Source organism: Polistes canadensis, unplaced genomic scaffold (genome assembly GCF_001313835.1).
Source record: "Polistes canadensis isolate GaletaPanama2010 unplaced genomic scaffold, ASM131383v1 scaffold_86, whole genome shotgun sequence".
Taxonomy (NCBI): Eukaryota; Metazoa; Arthropoda; class Insecta; order Hymenoptera; family Vespidae; genus Polistes; species Polistes canadensis.
In genome coordinates, this window is record NW_014569633.1 from 13 (window position 1) to 11,321 (window position 11,309).

Below are 11,309 nucleotides of genomic sequence, written 5' to 3' on the forward strand. Positions count from 1 at the left end.
ATATTATTTTTTGTAGTAACTTAATATTTGTACTTTTCTTTTTTTTATATATATATATTTTTTTTTTTCTGTAAATGTAAAATCACGCGTTTAAAATTAATTTTCATTGCATCGGGTAATAGAGATTTGATAAAAGTAAATAGAGAATTCAATTGAAAAGTGCATCTGCGAATTGGACGATTTATATGTCAGGCTATTTTATCACTTGATTGTATGATTAATATATTTTGCTTTTTGTTACAGGTGATCATCGTTCGATTTATCAACACACCTTCTGGATTCTATTTTATTTGAGTGTCTTAAATTTCTTCATTTTAAAATATATATATAAATGCATTTCTGAAGGCACACACATTTTTATACATTACAAATATTAAATATATTCATTTAAAATTTTATTACTATAGAACTATACCATTTATACTATCAAAGAATATATTATATACTATCATATACTATCAATGAATACTGTATATTTTGATAGTATTATACCGTTGTCGCGTAAAGTACCTACTGTCGTCCACTGGTGGTCCTGATAGTAACTAAGATGAATCTGGTTAGATAAAAACAGGGAACTTGCGAGTTTCTATGTACTCTTCTATTTTCCTTGGTATATATTTTTAATTGTATGAAGTTCATTGCGTTTTCTGTTGGTAAATCAATAGAGACTTCTTGAATTCAAATATTCGTACAGATAATTTAGTTGAAATTTTAATTCGCGGGCTTTTATAATTGTTACATGAAGTTTTTTGATTCGCCAGGTTGTGATTGAAACACATTTTAAATAAATATTTTTGTTAGTATATGGTTTCAGAATACATTTCGTTTAATTTGTGATTTATTATCAGAAACATAATATTTTTAATCTTCATTATCAATTAATAATTATCACATTTAACAAAAATGGACTCAAGGGATATATCTTGTAAGAACAAAAGTTAGTTTTTTCTTTTAAATTATTTTTGTGGTCTAAAATATGTAGAAATATAATTTTATACCATAAAGTTTTATTTTTTTAAAATAATTTTAGGTAAGATTGTGATTCCTAAAACTTCATTTTCTGTTAAAGTTACTAATTTTAAGAATCCATATTGCATAAGAATATATAAAACTGAAGATTATATTAACAAATCTCAACTGATTTGTAAAAAATTAGTTAATCACATGAAAATGGAAAACTTGAATTCGAAGGATAATGGTGATCCTAATTTAGGAGATGTAAATTTAAATATTTGTATTCACATATAATTGTATGTGTGAGATAGATAAAATTATTATATTTATTTTTTGTGTAGCTTGTCGTTGTTCATGGTAAAGCGAGTCCAGATGTAGATCTTCCAGGATGGTTTTGTAGAGGATTAATTGGCCATTTTGATCCCATGACAATGAGATATAATGTTTTCTTGGTAGATTATGGAATTTCAGTTACAATGTTAAAAGATGATTTTATTTTTTTACATGATAATATATGTGATGAATATTTAACAATGGATATTGGTATATATAACATAATACCTACAGTTATTAAGAAAAGAAAATCTACGAATGAACTTATACAGTTGTAAGTAAATTTGTTTCTTTAATAGAAATTTATGTATATATATATATATATATATATATATATATATATATACTCTTTAATATTTCTTAATTTTAAATAGTATTACAGATAAATGGACAACCANATCTATATATATATATATATATATATATATATATATATATACTCTTTAATATTTCTTAATTTTAAATAGTATTACAGATAAATGGACAACCAAAACTATAAAGTTTTGTAAGGAATTAATTATTGCATCTAGCAAAATATATTTTGATATTCTTGTCCGTGATGAGTGTGGAAAGTATTATGGAGAGTTATATCTTCTTGTAAATCATGAAATAATATGTTTAAGTAAAACTTTAAGCGAGAATGGATATGCAACTTATTTAAAAGAAGGTCATTTTTCTTTATCATAATAACTGTTGATATATGGTATATTCAATCTAAATTTGTATAAAAAATATAAGTGGAATATTTTCTCTGTATAGATTTGTTGAAATTAATAGAGGAACCAAATAGCGAGTTTGAAAAAGAATGCGAGGATAATGTTACTACTTATTTTATAAAAAAAGTAAATGAAAGCAATTTTAGTGAGAAACAAGATGTGATCAATTTAAATATATCTCGTACTATACAAAAAGGTTCTGAATGTAAAGAAAGGTGAGAGAAAAACGATAGATTATATTTATCCATAATATAGCAGAAAGTGTGTGTTATTTTTGTTCGTCTTTTACTATTAGACTTTTTTATATTTAACACATTTATATATAAACATATATAATTAATATTTAGGTTACATGAAAAATGCTCAAATGCAATAACAGGAAATGATATACATAAAGTATTAATATATAGCAATATTTCATGTAAAAAATTGGATTTTGTTTCTGATGCTCAATTTCCTGCAAAAATACATATGGTATGTATCCGTAAAGAATTATTTTCTTATATTTTTGTTTTACCCCAATGAAGATTTTAGAATATCTAATACATGAAATATTATATATTCTTTTCTTTTTATAAAGGCTTGGAATTCATTATTGCAATCAAGTAAACCTAATAAGATGCAATCATATATTTGGCCTGCTATAAAGCAAAAGTTAAATGTGGTTGCTATTGGACCTAAAGGTTCTGGTAAAACGGTTGGGTACACTTTCGCTATTACTGGTTTACTTGCTGCACGAAATGCTGTAATTAGAGTTATATTATTATTTAATATAAATTTATTTATTTTGGTTTAAGTGTTAAAGCGTAAGAGAAACTTATACTTAAACTTTATATTTACATTATCTGTTATGCATTATATTTTTTTTTTATGCATTGTGATTGCATTTGATTTACTAGTTATATTAATGATATATCAATGAATTGAAATATTTCATTGTAGTTGCCTCAAGGAAATAGTCCATCTGTGTTAATATTATGTGCATCGTCTTCAGAAGTATTCAGCGTACATTCACTTTGTTTGAAATTTTTGCAAGGCTATGGTCATATTAAATCAGTTACAGCATTTATTGGAAAATCAGACAGATCACTGGCGGTAAAAATATACATTTGAATTATTATTTGCATATATATATATATCTAGATGTTACAAGATTATTTATTTACACTATTTTTATTGTTTCTAGGCTGAAATATATAATGGATGTCAGATATTAGTTTCAACACCAACATTCTTGGTCAAATTTTTAAGAACATATAAAAATTTATTAAATTTTAACAGTCTTTGCCATTTAATATTTGATAATGTAGATATGATATTAGATAAATATTATTCTTCTGTAAGGCAAATAAAATTTAATCTTTTATAAAAATTAAATTTTTACGATATAATAAAATGTTATCTTTATTTAATGTTTTAGATATTAGAATTACTTGATAAACATAAACTAATTACAAATAGAGAGAACCAAAGTGACGAATTATTTCCTTTGCAAATAATTTTTACTGCAAGACATTTTACAAGACCAATGAGAACATTAATTAGGAAAGTTGTGTATAATCCATATATATGTATTACTTCATTTCTAGAAGCAGTAATATTTAAATCTGTTCAACCGAAGTTGTATATGTTAAATTCAAAATTGAAACTTCAAAAGCTTTTAGGTAAATATATTTGTAAAAAAAATTTCATATTAAAGCAAAATGCTAATAATATTTGTGCATAAATGCATAATATTTTAGATATATTGGGTAATGAATGCACGTTAAAAACTATGATTGTGTGTAGAACTGTTGATGAAGCAAAAGAAGTAAATGCATTCTTATCAAAACATAAACAAATACTTTTAGCTCACGAGGAAAAGCATTTATTTGAAATAGAAGGTTTGATAAAATTAAAAATAAAAGTACAAAACAAGAAAAACAAAAAAGATAATAAAGTAATTTTATATTTAAGAATACTCATGTTAATTATCTTTCATTAACATTTTATAGATATTAAAAAATTATGGCAAATGTCTGTTCCTGGTTTTTATCCTATTATAATATCTACTGATGAAGTTTTAACCGACTTAAATATTACAGATGTGGATTGGTTGATACACTATTCTGTTTCATTAGAAGTAAAAACAAATTTTAATTTTAGATTTTCAACTCTTATAAATAATTTACAGAAGGTAATAGATAACAAAAATTTCTTATTTTTTTCTTTGCTATACAATTTATATATAATAATAAAAATACAAATTATATATAATAATAAATCATCAGGTATATATACATCTTAATAATGCATTTAGAGTAAGATAAGTATTTTACAGGAAATAACTAAATGTGAAGTTACAATATTTATCAATGAAAATGATAATATACAATTTCTAAGTATAATCAATACGATGAAACGGATGGGTGTAGTATTATCAAATGATATGTTACTTAATATTGAGGTAGGGAATTAAAAGGATTTTTTGTATAGTAATTCTTCTTTTTATCATACTTTTACAAATCTGAAATATTAAGAATAAAGATGATATTGTTATTCTTAAGAAAATAATTAAAATCTGAAAGAAAATACACATTTTTTATAGCGTATATCCATAGCATTGGATAAATGTAAAAAGGAGTATCCGATATGTGATAAAGTGAAATCATTAGGATTTTGTCCAGACAAAAGTATTTGCGCATTTAGACATTGTATTATTTCTGATGTCGATGCACCAATAACAAAAATAGAAACGTAAGTCATATTTATTAGATTAGCCAAATTTTGTAAGTATAATTTTCTATTAATAGAATTCACTTAAATGAAAAAAGTAATTGATGACATTATAATACATGTAATATATTCCCTTATATAAGAGATAATCATATCTGTATATAAATTTATATTTTATTACAGAGGAGATAAAGTAAAATTTATGATTACATATATACATGATGCAAGTCATTTTTCAGGCAGAATAATAAGTTACGTAAAAGCAAATAATTCTGAAATTATAGAATTTTCCAAAAATGAATACATACTGCTTACATCGAAAATTCAAATATTTTTGGGAAACATTAATAACAGGTATAATTAATTTTTCATAAAAATCTGTTTTCATAAAAAAATCACTATAACTTTAGATGCATTTATCTCTTCAATATTATTTACTTGTACATAGAAGAAGATCTAATATCATTGAGGTAGGAGGTATATATGGCTTGGAAGACTCCATAGAAAGTTTTAAAAGAGTACAAGTTTTACAAATTAAAACTGTAAAGAAAAATCGTCTTGAGACTGTTCAAATCGCAGATGTAAGATGCATTGACACCGGAAATATATTAACAGATATTAAGGTATTTGTTACAAAAATAGATATACCTTTATTATATAATATAACATCTTTGTGTAAGTATATCAATAAGAGGATTAAGTTTAGGTGCAAAAATTATTGTCGTTACCAGAAGAATTATCCAAATTACCAACACATATAGTAGAAATATTTTTGGTTGGCGTAGCTCCATGCGATAATGAGTACGAATGGAATAAGTATGCTAATGAAATTGTTTCTGATTGGTTTGATAAGAATTATAATCAATATTCGTATATTGTTGGAAAGGTAAAATATCTTGAATATTATTATAAGAGTAAAATATTTTAAATAATAAAAAAAAAAATACATATATATGCACAACAATGTAATAGTACTTTATATTAATTTTAAAATATAGGTTTCTTTACATTTGGGTAATACAATTTGGACTGATACTCTTAACATTGGAAATAAAATGATTGGAAGACCTGATATTGTTGGTCTTAATTTAAAAACTGAACTTATAAATAAATCTCATGCTGTTGTTAATAAAGATCATATGCAGAATATTTATACATTGTGTAAAAATGGTGGATTAATTATAAACAACCAATGTGATATAGAACACTTAAAAGTTTCATAAAAAAAAACATTTTTCTTTAAATATTACTGTATGTATAAGCATACAATCCAGAGAATATGTTATGTAAAAATGAATGACATAATTTTTACAATACTGTCATAAATATAATATTTTTACAAACCTTATGTTATTATTTTTGTTCTAGTATCTTAAATATATTTTAGTTAAATGTACTTTTTTCTTATATACATTTTTTTTATAAATACCGGATACAATAAAAAAAAACTTAATGCATGTATATATAAATCTGTTACATAAATTATATCAAATCGTATCATACACAAACTCATATTTTACTTATTAGATTTATTTATAATCAGTATCAAGTGTTGTTTCATTATTAGGTTTACATGTATTTTTAAGTATAGTTTTAAAAATCTTCGAGCTACAATAGATTAATGATAGTCTATGTTGTCCCCGTAACGGTCGTAATACTTTAAGTCGTTCTTCTAATAATTTTGTTTTAAGTAAAAAAATACGTTGACACATTAAGATATCTTGAGCACTATATCCATATTTATACAGTATGTTTATTACTTCATCAATTTTTTGTAATTTTAGATTTAACAATTGCGGAGATCTATTAATATAAAATTCAACCTCTTCTTCGGTTAAATTTAATTTTTTAGATAAAAACTCTATGTGACTACTATAAATATTCTTGAATATTTCGTTTTTTTTTAATCTTTTGATATATCTGAAAAGATTTTGTTATTATATTCAATTGTTAAATAATATAGTTTTAATGAACTTACTCACGTAATCCAAGTACAGAGGATCGAATTATCCAAGGCTTTATTTTCTCCATTCCTGCTGCTTTCATCATTGATGTTCTTAAATATATAGTTCTTGGATAGTATTTGAATATCCAAAGATTTAATAATATATCTTTGGAATCATAATTAAATTCTGTGGTAATAATGAAAATAATATACATATAAATTCTATTACTAAATGATAAATATGGCAAGTAATCTATATATAAATTGTTTTATACCTTTCAGTACTTTTACAATTGCTCTCATTTTCCTAAACGAAAGTTTTATTATTGTTGGGTCTTTTTGAATGTATTTGTACAATGTATAGACGTTACACTGCAAAATACATAATTTATTTTATAAGTAATGATTGAAACAATATAAAAATAGGGAAATATATAAAACTTTTGATCTTTTACAATTAAGCTTGTGAATAAGTTTTCTCAATTACCTGCAGTTCATCTGCAAGATATTTAAGTTTATTTATTTCCGTTTTGTTATTCTTTTCTTTGCCAATATATATTAATGTATTTAAATGCTTTATACTTATGTCTAATAATGGAAGCATCTCAGTAATATTACTATCAAGAGTTTTAAGGCAAAATATCTTTTCTTCTAGTACGTCAATGTTTCTTATTAACATTGGTAAATTTTCTACAATTAAAGGTGTCGACAAGCCAGCGTTTTTTACAATAGTAATCATATTCATTGTTTCATCTTTTGTTAATTTTTTACATTTTTTAATATTCTTCCAGATTTTTGTTGCCTCTTGTGCATCAACAGAAAGAATATTCGATAAGTTAGTAATAAATGGTTGATTTGACTTGGTGCATACAGAGCTTTTATATATATCGTTTTTATAAAATCTATTGCAATTATGAATATCAAAAAAAGCAGAAATGTTTATTACTTGTGTTGTACATAAATTAAGTAAACCTACTCTTGATTTTCTGCTGTACTGTGATAATAATGGATATTTGTGCAATAGATATACTTTAATATTATAAATAAGACATTTGGCCATTACTTTCTTTTATTCAACTATTTTTATTAGCATGATGCAAATTTTCCCCTGGTTTTTTTTTTCTTTTATTTGAATCTGTTATATTATAACAACAAATAAACAACAATAAATTATAATTTATATCAAACATAAATTTTTTTTATATAAACTGTGTTATCAAATATGTATTTTCATACAGATTCAAATTAATACACTAGATTTGTATTTCTATAAATTCAATATATTAATTAATGTCTATTAGCAATGATTAATATTAAATACAAAATTTTGAAGGTTAGTTATATTTACAGTATATCTACACACGTTTAAAAAATATCCACAAATCCAGTAGCGCATGGAACCATATTCAATTGATCAGACATATACTGACATCTAATGGCCAAACATCTAAGCTATAATTTAAAAACGTATTTAGATATAATACATACTTCATATTATAGTAGATTGGTGATATAAACATTTAATTATCCATGAATTAGAAAATAATATACTTAATTATAACATTTATATAGAGTTTTTAATAACATAATATTTTTACATTATTTTTTACAGTGTTTCCAATAATAACATTATTAAATAAAATTACAATAATATATATATACACATATTACATATTAGTCAATTTTACTTACGTAGTTACCATGAAAGTAAACAGGAGCCAATAATATTAAAATAGTAATTTGGGGAGTTCATTATTTGCGCGGTAAGAGATAGTAAGAAAATATATACGTGTATTATCACCGTGTTGTAAAATAGATCAGTATTTCAAAGTAACAATAGTACATTTTTAAATTGTAATCAAGAATAAGATGACACCGCAAAGGAGTTAGTGCAAAGTGTTTTATATTTTTATAACGAATCGTTTAAATAAGTGAAATCAGCCCACAAGTAATGATTGAACTATTCCAAATGAACAATTTAGTTTTATGTAAGTAACGAAATTCTTAATATTTGCGTTTTTTCTTTTTACATTATGCAGAAAAGAAAACAGTACAACGAGTACGAATGCAAATACATAGATTAATCTTAAGTGTTGAGTGTGTAAGTAAAGAAAGTTGTATTTTTAGAGATAAAGAGTGGAGGATAGATAAGTATTCTTTTTATAACTGAGATAGGTTTAACTCGGAAATTTTCCCGTAATTTTTCTTGTTAATTTATCCTAGCTCAGTAATATCGGTAAGACGATGTCAAACAAAGTGTCAAGGCCGCGTGTACTAGTCGTCTTATAGCTAAAACGATCCTTTCTCTTTATTCGTCAGATGGAAAACGAACTACTCGCACGCGCTCTTCTGAAAGTTTTGTACCGTTCACCTTTCGCAAAAAAGTACAGGCGAATAATTCGAAAGTGATTCAATTAAATTTCATCTTTTTCGATCAAAAGTGAAAACGTTGTATTTTCGAGTTTTGTGACAGAGAAATCGGTGTAAGAAAAAAATTAACATGTGATATTGAATGTGGAAAATCCAAAGTTACATTAGTAAGTTAGTGAGGAAGTTTCTAAGGAAAATTGTGGTAACATAGAATTTGTAGTTTCTCGGTAATAATTACACTCGATAATGTGAAAAATATTTTCTTATCGTGCAGATAGAACAACAATTTGTATTACGTATGCGACTCGAAAAATATCGTTTAGATATGTTGTCATAACAACGCGATATTTTTACAGACATTAATCCGAGGTCTTTTAGATAGATTTGTGCAACATGTCTCGATCATTTCTAATTAGTATTACAAAATCTTGTTTATTCAGATTGAATACAGATGGCAATAAAGTAACGCGTAAGAACATTTCTCTTTATTTATCTTTTTCTTTTTGAACTTATATATATTTCGTTGTGCAGATACTATACTCGTAGAATGTAGAAAGGGGCAATAAACGCGTACGGAAACTATGCGTCAGAATCTCGGTGAAAGATCTTCGCTTTCACTGCATTATACCGATTCGTCTGATGTTTTCCTACGGTATATGTACTCATATAATAGATACAAACCTGATCTAATTCTCGATCGTTTTTTCTCTATGTTGTAATAGTTGAAAATAACGAGCGTTGCTATCTTTACTACTCCTGCAATTTCTCTTTTATTTCTAGAATTAAAATTTCAACACATTTGCTTTTTGAAATTGCCCTAAGCAACAAACATGGATTGCACACATTTGGTTTGTAACTTTTATAAGATATTTTATTTATTTTTTTTGATCGTACAAAATAATATTTTGATAAAGTCCTGAGTAGTAAAATTTATAAGATTTATAAACGTACACATAGTAAAATGTATATAGCAAAAAGTGAGCATCATCCGCAGCGAGATGTAATTAGCGTGAATCGTTCGTGGAATTGAATGTTTTTTTCTTTCTATAGAATTTGCTTACCGGTGTTGCTGATGTTTTTGCTAAAGGCATTGCTGATGTCGCTACTGATAAATCAAGTAGAGGTCTTTTACCTCATGCGGAACGTATAATAAGCGGGAAAGCCGAGCTTGCCTTGTACCGAATTTGACCTCATTTCTAAGCCCCTATATATATATATTCGAGAATTATAATTCATTTAAATCGATATCCAGGCCAATCTCGTTTTTATCCACTAACTCGAAGTCATCCATATTTGTGTGTATCTCTTTTGGAGTTAATTAGATGCTTATCTTCTGGTCATAATTAAGCCAGTGAGAATAGATGTTATATACATGTATGCATACATTGTAAATAAATACGTAGCTAAAGTAGGTTCATTCTATATTCCAGGTGTTTGTCCCATTAAGTCTGATAATTATTCTAAGATATTACTTGAACTAGTGTAGTAATTAGCTTGAAGTAATACACTACTTATTACTATTTACTAACGTAATCTTACTTTTTTCTTATTACGTTTGTTTTATAATATAAATTCACAATTAACGGACCGATATTATATATATTGATAGTAAGAAAAATTTATTTATTCGTGGTTATAAAAAATCAGCTAACAGCTAGAGCTATTCCTTTACTATTAACGAAATTATTTTCAATTTTAATCGATGTGATATTTCGAAAATGCATGGTAGACTTTAGCAGTATCCGTTAGTATGCATGTTGGATTAGCATTACATTGGATTTCTGGAGATTTTTGCAATCTCGATTAGGATCTTTCGTACGACTAATAGAATGCTTATACATATATTAGATATACTATTGGAACGACAATTACATGAGTCAATTTTTTAGCGTGACGGTGTTGTAAACATTATAATTTACCTTCGTGTTCGTGTTTATTAGTAGTTTTGAAAGAAAGAAATACATTTATATGACGGATTTGGTATTGTCTATAAAAAAACGTTTGATAGTCGATAGATAAAGTGGGAAACACACAAAAGTTGAGAATCTCTTAAACTTCTTAGTAAACATTTTGTAGGAAGTGATTAGGATCAAAAGCTGTTAGATCGAAGTCATTTGTTGTCTGATTGTTATTTTATTTTTTGTTAATAATACGAATAGTGTGAAACGATCAAAAAGTGTTATTCGATATTATCGCGGAGCGCTTCGTGTTGCAAACGCATGCGCACAGTTACGGTTAATTCTGGGAAAAGCAACGAGAATTGAACTTGGGTGCTG

General features: G+C 25.5%; 2 protein-coding genes across 9 annotated transcripts; one reads left to right on the plus strand and one right to left on the minus strand.

Annotated features, from left to right (window-relative positions):
* Positions 1-507: 507 nt before the first annotated feature.
* LOC106786870 (putative ATP-dependent RNA helicase TDRD12) lies at positions 508-6,057 on the plus strand. 6 transcript variants are annotated; one of them, XM_014748734.1, is made up of 18 exons: positions 818-937; positions 1,031-1,218; positions 1,296-1,561; positions 1,755-1,954; positions 2,047-2,218; positions 2,351-2,477; positions 2,584-2,748; positions 2,946-3,098; positions 3,190-3,342; positions 3,424-3,667; positions 3,746-3,886; positions 3,998-4,179; positions 4,324-4,449; positions 4,591-4,739; positions 4,902-5,072; positions 5,170-5,341; positions 5,425-5,604; positions 5,717-6,057. In XM_014748734.1, the coding sequence occupies exons 1-18, from the start codon at positions 904-906 to the stop codon at positions 5,939-5,941; spliced, it is 3,048 nt and encodes a 1,015-aa protein (XP_014604220.1). In that variant the 5' UTR covers positions 818-903; the 3' UTR covers positions 5,942-6,057. The 6 variants fall into 6 exon arrangements, with proteins under 6 accessions (XP_014604222.1, XP_014604221.1, XP_014604223.1 ...); XM_014748733.1 differs by having other exon boundaries at positions 819-937; positions 5,167-5,341; XM_014748736.1 differs by lacking the exons at positions 818-937; positions 1,031-1,218 and adding an exon at positions 508-610 and having other exon boundaries at positions 5,167-5,341.
* Positions 6,058-6,185: 128 nt separating this feature from the next.
* Positions 6,186-8,045, minus strand: LOC106786871. 3 transcript variants are annotated; one of them, XM_014748740.1, is made up of 5 exons: positions 7,640-7,807; positions 7,151-7,467; positions 6,939-7,035; positions 6,697-6,850; positions 6,186-6,638 (listed from the first exon to the last, which is right to left on the minus strand). In XM_014748740.1, the coding sequence occupies exons 2-5, from the start codon at positions 7,406-7,408 to the stop codon at positions 6,248-6,250; spliced, it is 900 nt and encodes a 299-aa protein (XP_014604226.1). In that variant the 5' UTR covers positions 7,409-7,467; positions 7,640-7,807; the 3' UTR covers positions 6,186-6,247. The 3 variants fall into 3 exon arrangements, with proteins under 3 accessions (XP_014604226.1, XP_014604225.1, XP_014604227.1); XM_014748739.1 differs by having other exon boundaries at positions 7,151-8,045; XM_014748741.1 differs by having other exon boundaries at positions 6,234-6,638; positions 6,701-6,850; positions 7,151-8,045.
* Between the last annotated feature and the right edge of the window lie 3,264 nt (positions 8,046-11,309).